The sequence below is a fragment of the Festucalex cinctus genome, chromosome 5, assembly GCF_051991245.1.
Source record: "Festucalex cinctus isolate MCC-2025b chromosome 5, RoL_Fcin_1.0, whole genome shotgun sequence".
Classification (NCBI taxonomy): domain Eukaryota; kingdom Metazoa; phylum Chordata; class Actinopteri; order Syngnathiformes; family Syngnathidae; genus Festucalex; species Festucalex cinctus.
The window spans coordinates 4,581,625-4,596,394 of NC_135415.1; the positions used below are offsets into that span (position 1 = coordinate 4,581,625).

General features: G+C 41.9%; 1 protein-coding gene across 5 annotated transcripts in view; it reads right to left on the reverse strand.

Annotated features, from left to right (window-relative positions):
- The window catches only part of arrdc1a (arrestin domain containing 1a), a 40,205-nt gene that overhangs the window by 24,859 nt on the left and 576 nt on the right, over positions 1-14,770 (reverse strand). For all 5 annotated transcript variants that reach the window (XM_077521918.1, XM_077521914.1, XM_077521913.1 and 2 more), the window contains 4 exons: positions 14,487-14,597; positions 14,154-14,204; positions 11,586-11,740; positions 11,080-11,262 (listed from right to left, as the gene is read on the reverse strand). In XM_077521918.1, coding sequence (XP_077378044.1) covers positions 11,080-11,262; positions 11,586-11,740; positions 14,154-14,204; positions 14,487-14,597 — 500 coding nt within the window. The remainder of the gene's footprint in view (positions 1-11,079; positions 11,263-11,585; positions 11,741-14,153; positions 14,205-14,486; positions 14,598-14,770) is intronic.

The window sequence follows — 14,770 nt, forward strand, 5'->3', positions numbered from 1 at the left end:
AGTATATGACAAGAGACGTCTTATCCCCCACGGACGCACCTGCCTTTCGGTTATTAGTGTGTTTTGTGAAATGGAGTTAAATCAAGTTGATTTTGATCCGAGGCTTCAACCCCCCTTTTCTTGTTTAATATCTGGACCAAGCGGGTGTGGAAAAACATATTTTGTAAAAAGTATCTTGGAAAATTGTAACCATGTTATGAAAAGTCTTCCTGACAATGTTGTATGGATCTACACTTCTTTTCAACCTCTGTACGAGGAACTTCAAAAGCTGAATAAAAATATTAACTTTGTGAAAGGTCTCCCTGATTCTTTTGAGGATGAAAGTTTGTTTCCAGCGCGTCAAAGTCATTTGGTTATTCTGGACGACGTCATCTTTCAGGCGTCGGACCACCCTGAGGTGGTAAGAATTTTTACCCAATATAGACATCATAGGAATATGAGCCTCATCATGTTAACGCAGAACATTTTTCATCAAGGTAAATACAGCTGGACAATCAGCCTCAACAGTAATTATATGGTGTTGTTTAAAAACCCGCGTGATAAATTACAAACGAGTGTTTTGGCTAATCAGATATTTCCCTCAAAGAAAAAGTATTTTTTGGAAAGCTTTGAAGACGCTACCAAAGACGCTCACGGGTATTTATTAGTGGATTTAACCCCGACATGTCCAGATCAATATAGACTGAGGACGGGCTTACTAGCTCATCAGTGGCCTACCGTCTACATACCCAAGACTTAATAAGATGTCGAAGCTTTTAAAAAGAAATGCTCCGCTGCTCAAAACTTTGTTTCACGCCAAGCCCAAGAAACGTAAAGACATACTTTTGCGCGGTCCCGCTAGCTTGGTGAAAGCTCTCTGCGAGATTGCTCTAAATCTCTTAAAAGGTCACATACCGCTAAGTCCTTCGCAGTATAAGAGGCTAAAAAAGCAAAAGAAGGTGACCAGAGAATTGGCCGATAAGAAAAAAAGTCTGAAGAAAAAACGTGCGGTCTTGATTCAAAAGGGTGGTTTTATCTTACCCTTGTTGGGGGCATTCGCCCCTGTCCTCGGAAGTCTTTTAGGCGGTCTAATAAATAAATAAACTTTAACCAACATGAGTTTGAGAACAGCTCAGAAAATGTTTCTTGTCTCACCTCACCAACTGGAACGTTTAAGCAGGCCGGAACCAACCATTCGAGAGACGGCGGAGCGTAATTTGGATTTTAAAATGAAGGAGGTCCTAGAAGATAGTTCTCTAGACCAGTATGAGAAAATTAAAAAGTACCAATCCTTGATGCAACGATATTTAGGGTTGCTCAAACAAGGGGAAAACGAACGACAACCAATCAACCTGACTCTACCTGCTGAGACATCAAACACATCCCCATCAGATGAAGCGACGGGTTTGGAGAATGAAGCCTGGCTCGACATCGTCCAAACAATCCCTTCTCGTTACCGTAAAAACGCCGATTATGTTTTAAGAAAACTGTCTACCGACGAAAGAGGTTGGACTCCTCGCAGCGAATTCATCTTCAGAGGTAAGCCCGTCAGAGGATCCCACATGACTGATTTACTCAAACATCTCATCGGCAAGAATGTTTCATCGCAAGGTCCTAGAGGTTGGAGCGAGTTTCTACACACCCTCTCAGAACTCAATATACCCGAAACAACGGTTTCTAACCCACATGCACGCGAGGAGTTGAGACGTCTAAAAAACGGCTCATATACATCTAATCCCATTGTTAAGGAATCTTCGAACGGGAAAAAGAAAAGAAAACGGACTGCTTTGACTATAAAGTGGGAGGGGTTTTAAATATGACACTTATTTTATGTAAGGAAAAACACATCACTCTGTATTGCCTTTTAAATTGCTTTTATTGAATAAATGATTTGAAAAACATAATCCGTTACAATGACATTTTTTAAATTTGTTGAAAGAACATGATTTTTGTCCTCCGCATGGTTTGCAGGTAAAAAAACGGTGTCGCCGAACAAAAGCAGATACCATAGCATCATTCTTGATTACATCGTTGGTGTAGCAGTCCATCACATCCTGGTAAGACTCTCCACACCCTCTATGGCTCAGGTAGTACACACAATGAGGGCCGCAGGCCGCTGACAGTTCGTGTTGTAACTGGCGATTATGGTAAATTATACGGTTAGAATACTTTTCCAGAAAAGACTTTATACTTTGTGGGTAATATTTAAAATCAGGGGGAAAGCCGAAGGGGTCGAAAAAAGATGCAGAGTCGTCCTTTTCCAAGGTGAGAGCCAACCAATGTTCTCCGGGTTTAGAGCGGGGGTGTGTATTAACTATATAGTATATGGGGGGCGAGGGTTTCAAGGAGGATAACTCGTCCGAAGCGTAAACGCCTCCAAATAAATGTCCTTGTAAACGTGTCATCAAACTCTCCAATTCCCTTCCGTTCATCTCCTCAGTAATAGTCCATTAACACTTCCCTCTTCGAGTTAATTTCTAAAATAGAGTCGTAACAAGCGTACACAATAAGTGTGGCGGTATGGGGAAGCGGGGTCCTGAATCTCCTCTCCAATCTGAGTGTACCGCTGGACACAGGGGATAAAGCCTCTGTGTCCTGGCTAGGATTTAGATTAAAGGCAAACAGAGCATAGCCTTGTTGAAAGTCTTCGTGGTCTATACTTAGAGGTAAATCTTTTAAAAACCTCCCCGTCGAGGAAAACAAGTTATGAAACTCGCGCACTGCGTTTCCTGCGTTAAATTGGGGTTGAAACGCCTTAGATGGGATCTGCCGCCCTTCTTGAGTTAGGGCTAGGTATTCAATATTGTGGTGGGCAAAGTTAAAAGGATTTAAATTCTTCCGCCCCACAAAAGCGCTGTGATTGACGAGTGCTAAAACCACATACTTTGGCGTATGTCCCAAAAAGAGATTGTCTTGATGGCAGATCCTCGATAACTGGGGTATAGAGTAAGTCTTTACGTTGATCCTCGATAGGGGGTACAGCGCGTTGTCTTTGTGGAGAGCCGCTGCGTGACCCAAAGAAACGGCCGGTGCGACCGCTACTTTTTTTACAAAAAGGGTGGCTCCTATTATCTTCAGAGAGCAATCAGCGTCGGGGGGACTCATTAAACAAAAATCATCGCTGGCTCTTGTTAGCTTTAGCCTTAGATCCACGTTATTTAAGAGGTATCTCTCACAAAAGAAAATATCCGAGTGAATGGGGCCTAGGAGTTGAAATTCCCTGGACCTCTCAATCAATTGGGCTCTGTGAACCAGCCCTTCATTAACATCATTGCCCGTGAGCGATGTTGAATCCATCCGCCCTCGTGTATCTTTGAAGAACATGGCTGTGCTAAATTGGCTTTTGAGAGAATCCTCTGAAAAGTTTAACAATGTTTCAATCATAGCTCTGTAAGGGTGAGTAGCGCTTGATTGTGAGATGAGTCTATCCCCTAATGTAACATCTACTTGGGTAAATATTGTGTTTAACGGATAGTTAATGATGCCTACGTGGTCGGTTGGGCCCAGATGAGAGCCGTCTCTGTGTGTTACTCGCAAACGCAGGTAAAGCATTGTGGCCGAGAGATCCATATATTTAGAACCGTCCCCCGGTATGAAGAATTCAATGGGTCCTTGCTCCGTCAAAGCTGATAAGGGTGAAATTTCGACGTATTGGCTTTGTTCTATCGAAAGTTGGGTCATTGGGGGTGAGAACAAATCTAATTCCGACAGAGTGCATTCTTGCGACTTGTGATGTAAAAGAGCCATTTTCGTCAGATTGTTTAAGAGAAAATGTCGGCGTTGCTTCTTCGGCGCTTCCTTCTTGAGACTGATTTCCTTTTGACTGCACGCCTACGCTTTTTATGAGTAACCAGTCTCTGACCTATCGGTCTCCTCGAAGGTCTTCGAGCCAAAACCATTAACCCGGATCCATCTTGATTCTTTTCTCTTCTCTGTATTCTTTCCATCGCACGTCCTGCTACATCCATGGCAATATTTTTAGCCGCCGACTGCAGGTGAGGTTTCGCTACTGTAAAACCTTTTTTGACTAAAGGTACGACAAAACGGAAAAGTTTAGAAAAAATGGAGCCCAAACCTCGCCCATATTGCACAGGGGCCCCGTGAAAACCCGGAAGCGACCCTCCTGCTTGGGTTTCGTAATAATTAACAAAGCGATACAGGTCAGGGTGTGTCTCCATCACGACCATTGTTTTTTACCTCGGTTTAAAATGCAGGGTAATAATTATCTTTCCGTATTTAAAATTAACCGGCTGATTCTGATCCGTCTTAATCTGTATTCCTACTTCTTCAATATGTCTCCTACTAATAGGCAGGTAGTAAGCAGGGTTGAAAGTTTTAAAAATAAACTCCCCGTATCTCCCTTCGATCGGAACAGTCCTCAATAACGGAGCATAGGCATCCCCTACCGTCTGGTGTTGCACCACGTCTGTATAAACGTATAAATGGTATTGACCCGCCTTTATATCGGCTGGGTACGGGGCAGGTAACCAATTAGGTTTTATAGTAAACCATTGTCCTTCCTTCATACCAAGTATGTAAGCCAACGGTGCATTAAAGCGGATCTTATAACATCCGGTTGACGACATCCAAAGAAATTTCCGCATATTAATATCGTAATGGAGTAAAATTTGGTTGCCTATTTTATTTTTTAAAATATACAGAACCGCCTCTCGTAGCTTGTCAAGATCTTCATATTCCCCGGATGTAATATCTAAGGTGTGGGTTACAAATTCGTTTTTATCAGACCCCCTAGCTGTCTCGGAGTTCTTTGCATCCTTAGCTTTGGAAAGCGTCATATCTTTTATATAGAAGTAGTCTGGTTTTCGGGTACGTTTATCCAACTACGAGGGTATGAAATCTCAGTCAGGGCCACCTCCCAACTTCCTTCGAGATCAATGTGTTGGGCCAAATTCACTCTGAACTGTGAGATTGTGTTGTCCGTATACACATCCATACTAGCGTTAGAAGGTAGAGTAACGTAGAATCCTCCATCGTGTAAGGGATCCATGCCGGCTTCTGATACAAGTTGTATTTGAAACTCTTTTTTTAAACGTCTACAATCTGAGAAGCGGGGACCCAGCTATCGAATTTCGAGGGCCATCCCTTCCAACGAACGAGGAATTGTCTCTGCCCCCTCACCGTGCGCCTTTTAAGGATTTTCTCAATATGGAATGTGTGGTCTTTTGATACGCTCACCTTCTGTAATTCACCTTCGTAAAACGATCCTTCTATGACATCCCCGTCATAATCTTTCAGTTTGTAGACGGGTGGAAAACAAGGAAGACATTCAGATATGGTAAACAATTCGTCCGTAAAGCTCTGCTCGTATTTTTTATCAAACACTCCTCTTAATTTAGATATCCTCACCACATCTCCTGTTTTAAAACGCATTTTTAATTTCCCACTTTGCTCTATCGGCATATTACCGTATAGATTCTGGAAAACCTGTTGAGTATTTCCGTCAGTAACTTGATTGGGCTTCATTTTTATACATTTATGGTAGCTTTCGTTATAACTACTTACTAAATCTTGTACGACGTCGATGTTTCTGGCCGTAAAATATCTCCACATTCTAGTTTTTAAAGTTCTATTAAACCTTTCAACAACCTGGGCTTTCAGATCACTGGCAGTAGCAAAATGAACAATGTTGTGTTTTTTCATCAGGTTCTGAAAATGTCTGTTAAAAAATTCTTTACCCGCGTCGGTCTGTATTTTTCGAGGCGTCCCACTCTCAGACAAAACAGATTCAAAAGCTTTAACTACCTGCGGAGCCGTCTTATCCTTCAAAATGCGTACGTAGTCTTTTTTTGAAAAAACATCGATGACGGTCAGTAAATATTTAAATCCATCGTTGACGCCAGCCAGGGCCTGCATATCGCAGAGGTCTGCCTGAAATTGATTCAGCGCCATTGGGACAAAAACCCTGTTTCGTGGGAAATTGATTCTAGCGGGTTTGTGTAAGGTGTAGGCATCTTGCTCGATTAAGAAACCCCTGACTCGATCACGATTTACTTTTTTACCCGTAACATCCTGTACACCTAAGTGTAAACGCTCTACACCACCAAAACTGGCCGGGTGTGAGGCATCGTAGTAAAGCTTCTCCATACACTTCCTCTCAGCCATCATCATCAGAAAATGAATTTAAATGATATATGCAACGATTATTTATTGATAAATTCACACAGACATGACTTCTTTTATTTTTTTTTGGTTTATTACATGATTTCCATAGTATAATCATACACAATAGTAAAAATGATTACATGCATAATGCTAAAAGGCAATACTAAGAATTAATATACTCAAGGACTCGGGATAAGACATAGGGACTAACTTTTAATTCAACGACGGTTTGAAATTCTTTTAATTCAACAGGTAAGTCTAAAGGGTAGTTATTTTCTAGACAGTATTTTGCAGAATCAACAAACCGAGTCAAAATTGTTACCAGGTGACCTACACCCACGTCATCACACCATGCATCCAGAATGGCTTTAATTGTATTGGCCAAACCCAAATGACTCTCGTTCACAACACGTCTGACAAAACAATCCCAAGATACATGAAATAGCGAATGAGACAATGATCTGACTTTTTGCATAATCAACAACATTTTGTCAATTCGTCCGTCTCGGTCAGAAGTATGTAGAATGGTTCTCTCCAGAATGTCCGCCCAATTACACAAACCGTAATATCGAAACAACAATTTTCTGAAGATATTCCCCATCGTGTGTCTCTATTTAGAATTGTAGTACTTGTCCAGCAGAGTCTTGAGGTCGTTCGACAGCGATCCGGGGCCTTCAAGGGCGTCCAGTTGCTCGAGCTTGTTCGAGTATCTTCTTCTCTTGTTCGAGATCTAGCAGGACAATCTCGGCCGCTGTCTTGACCTTCTTAATGTCGGTAGTCAGATGAAGCAAGTTCAACATGTAATGAATGCTGGGGAGGAATTTAGGCGTGCACAACAATGCTATCACACGATGATAATGTTTCTTAAAATACTCATCATCGTCTATTTCTAGACACTGGTGCTGCCTCTGGCTGGGATGGTTGATTAAACAGCCATTACATTCATCTCTACTGTATTTAACTATAACTTGATTGAGGAGATGTCCTATAGTCTGTTTTATACAGTTGTATTGTCTTATCCCGACTAGAGGTGTGCAAAATTTCCGATTCTTAGATTATTCACGATTCGGCCGTGGAACAATCGAGAACGATTCACAAACGTCCAAATTCCGATTATATAAATATGCCAAGGGAAGCGAAACTAAAGTGACCGGAGCGAAAAGTACGCGGAACTGAAACGCAGTAGCGCGCGCGGTCTTCGGGACGCTTTTTGGGACGGACCGAGATTACACATCCACAACTCACGCCTCGAGATTCAAAACAACAACAAGCATGGCTGAGCTGACCAACCCACCTCTTCGTGAGATCAGACCTGCTCCGAAAAGGCAAACAACTTGAGGCGGAAGTATCAGCTAGCTGGCTGCAGTGCGTCGGTTAGCGTTCTACAGGGCGCCGCGCAGTGATACGAACGAACGAACAGAAAAGTAGTGGCTGGCGGTAATGGCGTCTGACTTTATTCAGAAAAGAGTATTGTGGTGTAAATGTATCACGCTTTTGAAAACAAAAAGTTTTTAGAAGAAAAACGCTTTATTTCCGAGACCCCAGCCAGCTTGGTGGACTATTTTCCTCTCGTCCAACGCCGAAGTCAGTGCTGATCGCACACACGGGAGGTGAGGATCAAATTGAGATTCATGTTAAAAAAGCCGAACGATCCCATTAATGTTTACACGTTCATGTTTACACAAGTTAAAAAGCAGAAAAGCACTTGAGGTTTTTTTTGGTTTTTTTTGTACCTCTGAGAAACTTTAATGTTTACATGTTCATCTTTACACAACTTAAAAAGCAGGAAAGCACTTTTTTTTTTTTTAGGCATTTGTATTGAAGTAGTAGTTCACATTGTCTTTCATTTATACCTCAGTGCACTTTTGAGTGGATAAAAATAATATATTTTTGCTCAATGCTATGTTTTATTCTGTTGAAGACTGAATATACTTAAAAGCTGTTGTTACAGAATGAGGACTTGAGTATTTTATTTACTGTTTTGAACTGTTAACTTGATACTGAAATAGTAGTTTGTTTAGGCCTGAGAGGACTTTTGTACTATTTTTGTAACTAATGTACGAAACATTAAAAGCACCAAAATACATTGTTTTTTTTCTGCTGCCTGGGGGGGAAATCAATAATCGTTTTATAATCGAATCGTAGCCTCTAAATCGTAATCGCAATCGAATCGTGAGGTGCCCCAAGATTCCCACCTCTAATCCCGACACAGCCAACTGTCCGGGGGCCCGTTCCAGACAAGGTCCCAGTCCTTGTCAAGGTTTGTAGGTGAAGGCAAAGCTGTTGGCGGGCACCCCTCCACAACGTCCCCGTCAGAGGTTAGTTGCTGCTGAGGCTGCTGCTGCTGAGACTCCTGAGGCTGCTGAGGAGGTAGGTGTTCGTGCCGGGTATTGAGTTCCTCAGGAGTCATCAGCAGTTGTGAATACTCCAGTGAGGCAATGTACTCATCGGTCAGCTGCACTTCTTGAGAGTTCTCCGGCGGATGGGTGTTCTCGTCGGCAGTCGCGGGGTACTGGGAACAGTCCAACTGCTCTCGCTCAAGGTGGGTCGCGGCTGCCTCAACGTCCTTTCCCTCCTCAAAGTCAGAGCTCTCTGTCTGCGTACCTTTTGAGACTTTAAGCCGCGATCCTTCCACCGGAGGCACCACACTCCGGGCACCCAGAGGCGTCCACGATGTTGCCAGGCGTCTGGAACTCTGTCTGGTAGGAGGCATCGTTGTCGTCGTTGGCTTTTTCAGGCAAAGTGTAGTCCGGCTGGAGACTCCTGCTCTTATATTACATAGGGGCGGTTATATGGGAGGGATTTGTTGTAAAGAGGCGTATTTTCCCATTGTCTAAGTGGTAGGGGGGCTGTCCTTGAGGGGGGTTGGCTTATGACGTCAGAGTAGGCGGTTCATAGGGGCGTTGACTACTCAAACGTCAACGCCTTCCTTACACCCACAATGTTTCGCCAATGCCGGCTGTCCAAAAAGAGGGTGGAGATTTTTTCAGAGTGCGCATCCATCCTCTCATTCCATTCAGCCAACGGTAGGGTCAAAACCCTCAAAAAAACACCACATTCAGTGTTAAATGCTTCCAAAGTAAAAAACAGTTCATTCTGATTTGTGCGATCACCAGTCTCTATCAGGTTGTTAGAATCAATTTTCACCTTAAAAAACCAACGACCTGTAGGCGTTGTCCTCGAGACCCATGTAAATGTTAAAACATTCCATGGTTCAGACGACTTCATACATTCTTTCAACACTCGAGGTTCCAGTTGATTTAATATACCGCAGTCATTAGAGTTTAGAGTCCCATAGCCACTAGGTGATGTATTTTCAACACCGTCCATGCTAAAATACAGACACAGCTCACCTATCTCGTAAAGGAAGCGGTATCCCCATGAGGCAGATGGATCCAAAGACCATATTTCCTCCAAAGACTCTGCGGGGGGTTTCTGAATACGTCGCAAAAACATCTGCTTCTTACGCGGCGCATCCAAAATCGAGTCGGTCCCAGTGCGTCCCATCTGCACTGAAACATTTGTCTCGCTGATTACATTGATTTTCCCCGCCATCCTCGCTGTAGCTCTATCGGACTGTTGAAGCGCTTGTTATATCCTTTTTACCCATACTAAACCACTCCCTCCGATCACGTCATTCAATCTCATTATTATTCACTCAATCTAGGGGGCGTGCACCGGAAGTTAACCAAACAATTAGCATTTGAACCCGGGTCAGCCATGATATCTGCAAAAACAGGTAGGAACACCACCTACACATCATCCATCTTCATTAAGGGGTCATTAATCTTCATTAAATGACATCAGGAAGTCATTAAGGGTCATTCATCTTCATTATATAACACCTGGAAGTCATTAAAGGTCATTCATCTTCATTAAACGACATCCGGAAGTCATTAAAGGTCATTCATCTTCATTATACGACATCCGGAAGTCATTAAAGGTCATTCATCCTCATTAAACGACATCCGGAAGTCATTAAAGGTCATTAACCCTCATTAAATGACATCTGGAAGTCATTAAAGGTCATTAACCCTCATTATATGACATCTGGAAGTCATTAAAGGTCATTAACCCTCATTATACGACATCTGGAAGTCATTAAAGGGTCATTAATCTTCATTAAATGACATCTGGAAGTCATTAAGGGTCATTAATCTTCATTAAATGACATCAGGAAGTCATTAAGGGTCATTAACCCTCATTATATGACATCTGGAAGTCATTAAATGGTCATTAATCTTCATTAAATGACATCAGGAAGTCATTAAGGGTCATTAACCCTCATTAAATGACATCAGGAAGTCATTAAAGGTCATTAACCCTCATTATATGACATCTGGAAGTCATTAAAGGGTCATTAATCTTCATTAGGGAGGGGTCATGACCCACACATGACCCCCCTAATCTAATTAAGAATGTCATCCATCAAATTTTGACAGAAGCGGCCTTGTAATATTCTCTCTTGCACAAACAACAGTCAGGACCCGCCCCCCCACCCGAAGACGGAGGGAGGCTACCCTCTTGTCTACCAGGGTGAACCCCAACGTACTGGCGCCGAGCCGGGGGGGCAATATATGCCCACACCTGCTCTGCGCCTCTCACCATGGGAAACTCCAGAGTGGAAGAGAGTCCAACCCCTTTCGAGAGGACTGGTACCAGAGCCCAAGCTGTGTGTGGAGGCGACTCTGACTATGTCTAGTCGGAACTTCTCGGCCTCACACACCAGCTCGGGCTCTTTTCCTGCCAGAGAGGTGACGTTCCATGTCCTAAGAACCAGCTTCTGTAGCTGGGGATCGGTCCGCTAAGGTCTCCGCCCTTGGCTGCTCCCAGCCTACTCTGAACCCGACCCCTTTGGGTAACTTGGATCACTTGCATGATCAGTGTATATTCCTGTAAATTGTTTCATGACATAAACTGCACAGATTGGTGAAAATGGGACTTGAGAGGATTTGATGCAATTAGAGGAAGGTTTACCTGCATCAGGGAGGCACTTATGTTACTTGTATTCTTCTCCGATTTATTGTGGATGGCAGTTGACAGCTGAATAATCTGGCCTGGTGTGTAACCCTTCTTGTCAATCTGGGCTTTCAGCATCACTGTGCCGGTTTTTAATAGCATGTAGCTGAAATCCTGGATCACTGAAGAAGAGCAGGGACCCTGCATAGAGACAGGTCGCTATAGTAAGTCGACAAAATATTTTTGGAAATTAAGCTGTGCTCATATCTCTAAATACTGTACTGTAAAGGTGTATATTCACTGCCCACATCTCTCTTCAGAAAAAGATTATCATTTCAATTAGACTTCTTTGTTTTTTTAACTTGGTTAAATAAAGGATAAGAAACTGAAGTCAAGTCTAAAGGATGACCTGTCTGTGGAGCTACCCAGCTGCATGTATGTCGTCACCTAAATGAAAGCCAAATTCCCCAATATTGTCCAAACAGTGCATTCATAAATCAAAATAAATACAGTTAATGGCTCACCCATATGTCTGGAATTGTGTTTAAGTTGAGGGGGTCCAACAGGTAGAATGCTTTCTCTGCGCTGTAATCTTTGGTAAAACGTGGCGTGTCAACAAAAGCTCTTATTCGGTAGACTATCCTACCATAGTTGCCTTCAAATGATGTTGGCGCAGAATCTGGGGGGGGGGGGTGAACATATTGCTTTAGAATGGTACTGTGATGTATTCAAACTAATAGAAGCAGTAACTTGAATAATTATTCAATATTTAGCACAACACAAAATTCACATTTGAAATGGCAAATCACAGACAGGGGTGGATGGGTGAAAATCTGCCACTAGCCCCTAAGGTGACATTGTAGGGGGGGGGGGGGGGGTGGGGGGGGGGGGTTGGGGGGTGGGGGGGGAATACTTTGCGTTCCCTCACAAAACATGTTTGTTTTGTGATTTTTTTTTTTTTTTGTGAGGGAACGCAATCTTTGGTCACATGGAAGATGAGTTTATGGAGCACCTAAGGTGACATGGTAGACGAAAAAAAAACAAGCAATGCGTTCTCTCGCAAAAATTGCGTTCCCTCGCAAATCGTTGCGACAGAACGCAAAAATGTTTTGCGAGGGAACGCATTTTTTTTTCTACCATGTCATCTTAAGGCAGTGCTTCTCAATTATTTTCTGTCATGCCCCCCCTCCCCCAGTAAGAAGAAAACATCTCGCGCCCTCCCTCCCCCCGGCATTTGTCTATAAAATTGTTATAAGCACACCTCTGCATAACACTGTATCCGTATTAATATATAAGAGAATTAAAAAAGAAAGAAATATGGATTAACTTACAACAAAGAATAGCTTTATTAACTGTAACAGAAATGATGTAAAGTGCATCTGAAATTCAAAAATAAAATTAAATCCTTAAACTATAAACATTTTTTGACTGACCATGTCAAACCATATGATACGGAAAAATAAAATTACATAAAATCAATAAAAAATAATACATTCAAACTGATCACCAACATTAACTCAGGAGCACAATATTAAAAAAAAAAAAAACCTTTATCCTGCAAAACAAAAATATATCAAATAATGTGTGCTGATTTTTTTTGCTGTGTGCAAAGCGCGCATGCTCAGTACAAACAAAACCCCTACACCACCGAGTGAATGCTCCCTGCGCACACTCTGCCAATAATGACAGTTCCACTGCCCCCTAATGTAGTGGGGGTGCAATTGCACTTTATTCTAGGTCAGTAAAAAAAAAAAAAAAAAAAAAAAAAGCATGTTCCCCGAGGTCAAACGCGCCCCCCTTGATGGACCCTAGCGCCCCTCTGCCCCACTATTTGAGAAGCACTGCCTTAGGGGCTCCGTAGATATTGTCACAAGTCACTTTTTATTTTTTAATTTTTTAAAAGAGTTGTGAGAGGGGTCAAACTACTCATTAAATTCTGTGCCAACATGTCGCTATTTCTCTAACAGTGATCCATTCCCTAAGCCCTGCTTGCAATACGAAACTTTAGTCAAACGAAAACGTTTCATTGCTTTCAAATATTCCCAATTTTGCCATATCAATATCAGCTGGTGGATTGGCTGTAATACATAGAGTCAAGCCCAAAATTATCATACCCCCGGCAAATTTTGATTTAAAGTTACTTGTACTCAACCAGCAATTTTTTTCTTGGATTGGAAATGACACAAGATGTCTCCTAGAAGATAACTGGAAGTTGTACAAGAGGCATCACTACGGGAAAAAAAATATTTCCCAGCTGTTATTTGCATTTGAACAACATGAGGCATGTTCAAAATTATTTATACCCTTTGCAAGCTGTCAAAGTTTTACACTCACGCATAACATGACAACGAGGACCCAGCCGGACTGTTAATAACTGAAGTTGTAAATTAAGCAAGAATGGGAAATAATTCCTACCAACAAATCTTCAACTTGGTGTCTTAAGTTCCAAAAACACTTCTTGAATATTGTTCAAAGGAAAGGAAAGGAAATGTGCCCCCCACCCCCGCCCCCGCAATGTATTGAACAGCCGCAGCGCATACGACAGCTCGGCTTTGTAAAAAATAAAAAATAAAAAAATAAAATAAAAAATAAAAAGACTGTGAGTAATAGACTCGCCTGCCAGCAGTCCACACCTGTGGACCATTAACATCCGCAAACATTTGTGCACTTGTCTTTGTGATGCTTTTCCAGGCTTTCATCCCAACCCATTTTATTTATTGTTTTGTGGGGTTACCGCCTTCATAGTCCCCTTTGCCATGTAAAATGCATGTTCTAAACATTATTACAAGATGGACTTGAACACGTAAACAGCCGTTTCCGAAGATGTGTGGAGTTGTTGCTTTGAAGATCATGCACCCACAAACAGTCTTGACAGGCCCTCAGCAAGAAAAGTCACTAGTAGCGGTTCTAAACTCATTAGGAGTGAATAGTTGATATTACATAAAATGTCCATTTCATTTTGTCAAGAGATTGGCGGGTTGATCTGATCAACAACCAGAATAGGGCAAGCCATTTTGAAGCCAGAGAGGACCACACAAACCCCATAACCTGTATCAGTGTTACACAACTTAGAGAAAGGTTTATGCTTTTACCTGGAATAAGAAACTTGAAAGGAAAAGTATGTTGACCTTGTTTTAGAGTTCCTGTACAAAACAGAGAGAAATACAAGACATGAGCATCAAAACAGAGACTCAGCGTTATAGGTTCATTCAGTGCTGGGGAAATGGAAAAGGAAAAGATCTATTGTATAGAGTAGACAACTTAAATTACCTACATAACATTTGATTATATATGTTCTATCTTGTCTTCAAATATGTGGACTGGTATACCCACAAATAATGTCTACAATAACTTCAAAATAATAATAATAATAATAATAATAATAATGATAAGAATAATGGTGGTGTGGGTGGGACCAAACATACCTTTGTCTGCAACAGACACTGTATTGTTGAAGTACTGTTCCTCCACTGTCCATGTTGTGTCATTTACTTTATTGGTGATGCCACAGAAACCATTGCAGTTCACCCTGATGGCTGCAAATTACAATTAGAATATTGGTATGAAAAAGAATGACTAAATCCATCACAAAATGATGCAATAAGTGAACATTAAGAAAAACAGTTAATTGTCATCAATGCAGTTAAAATGGACCAAAACAAACTTACCCCAAATACAATATTAATATTAACATTCATTGAGATTAACT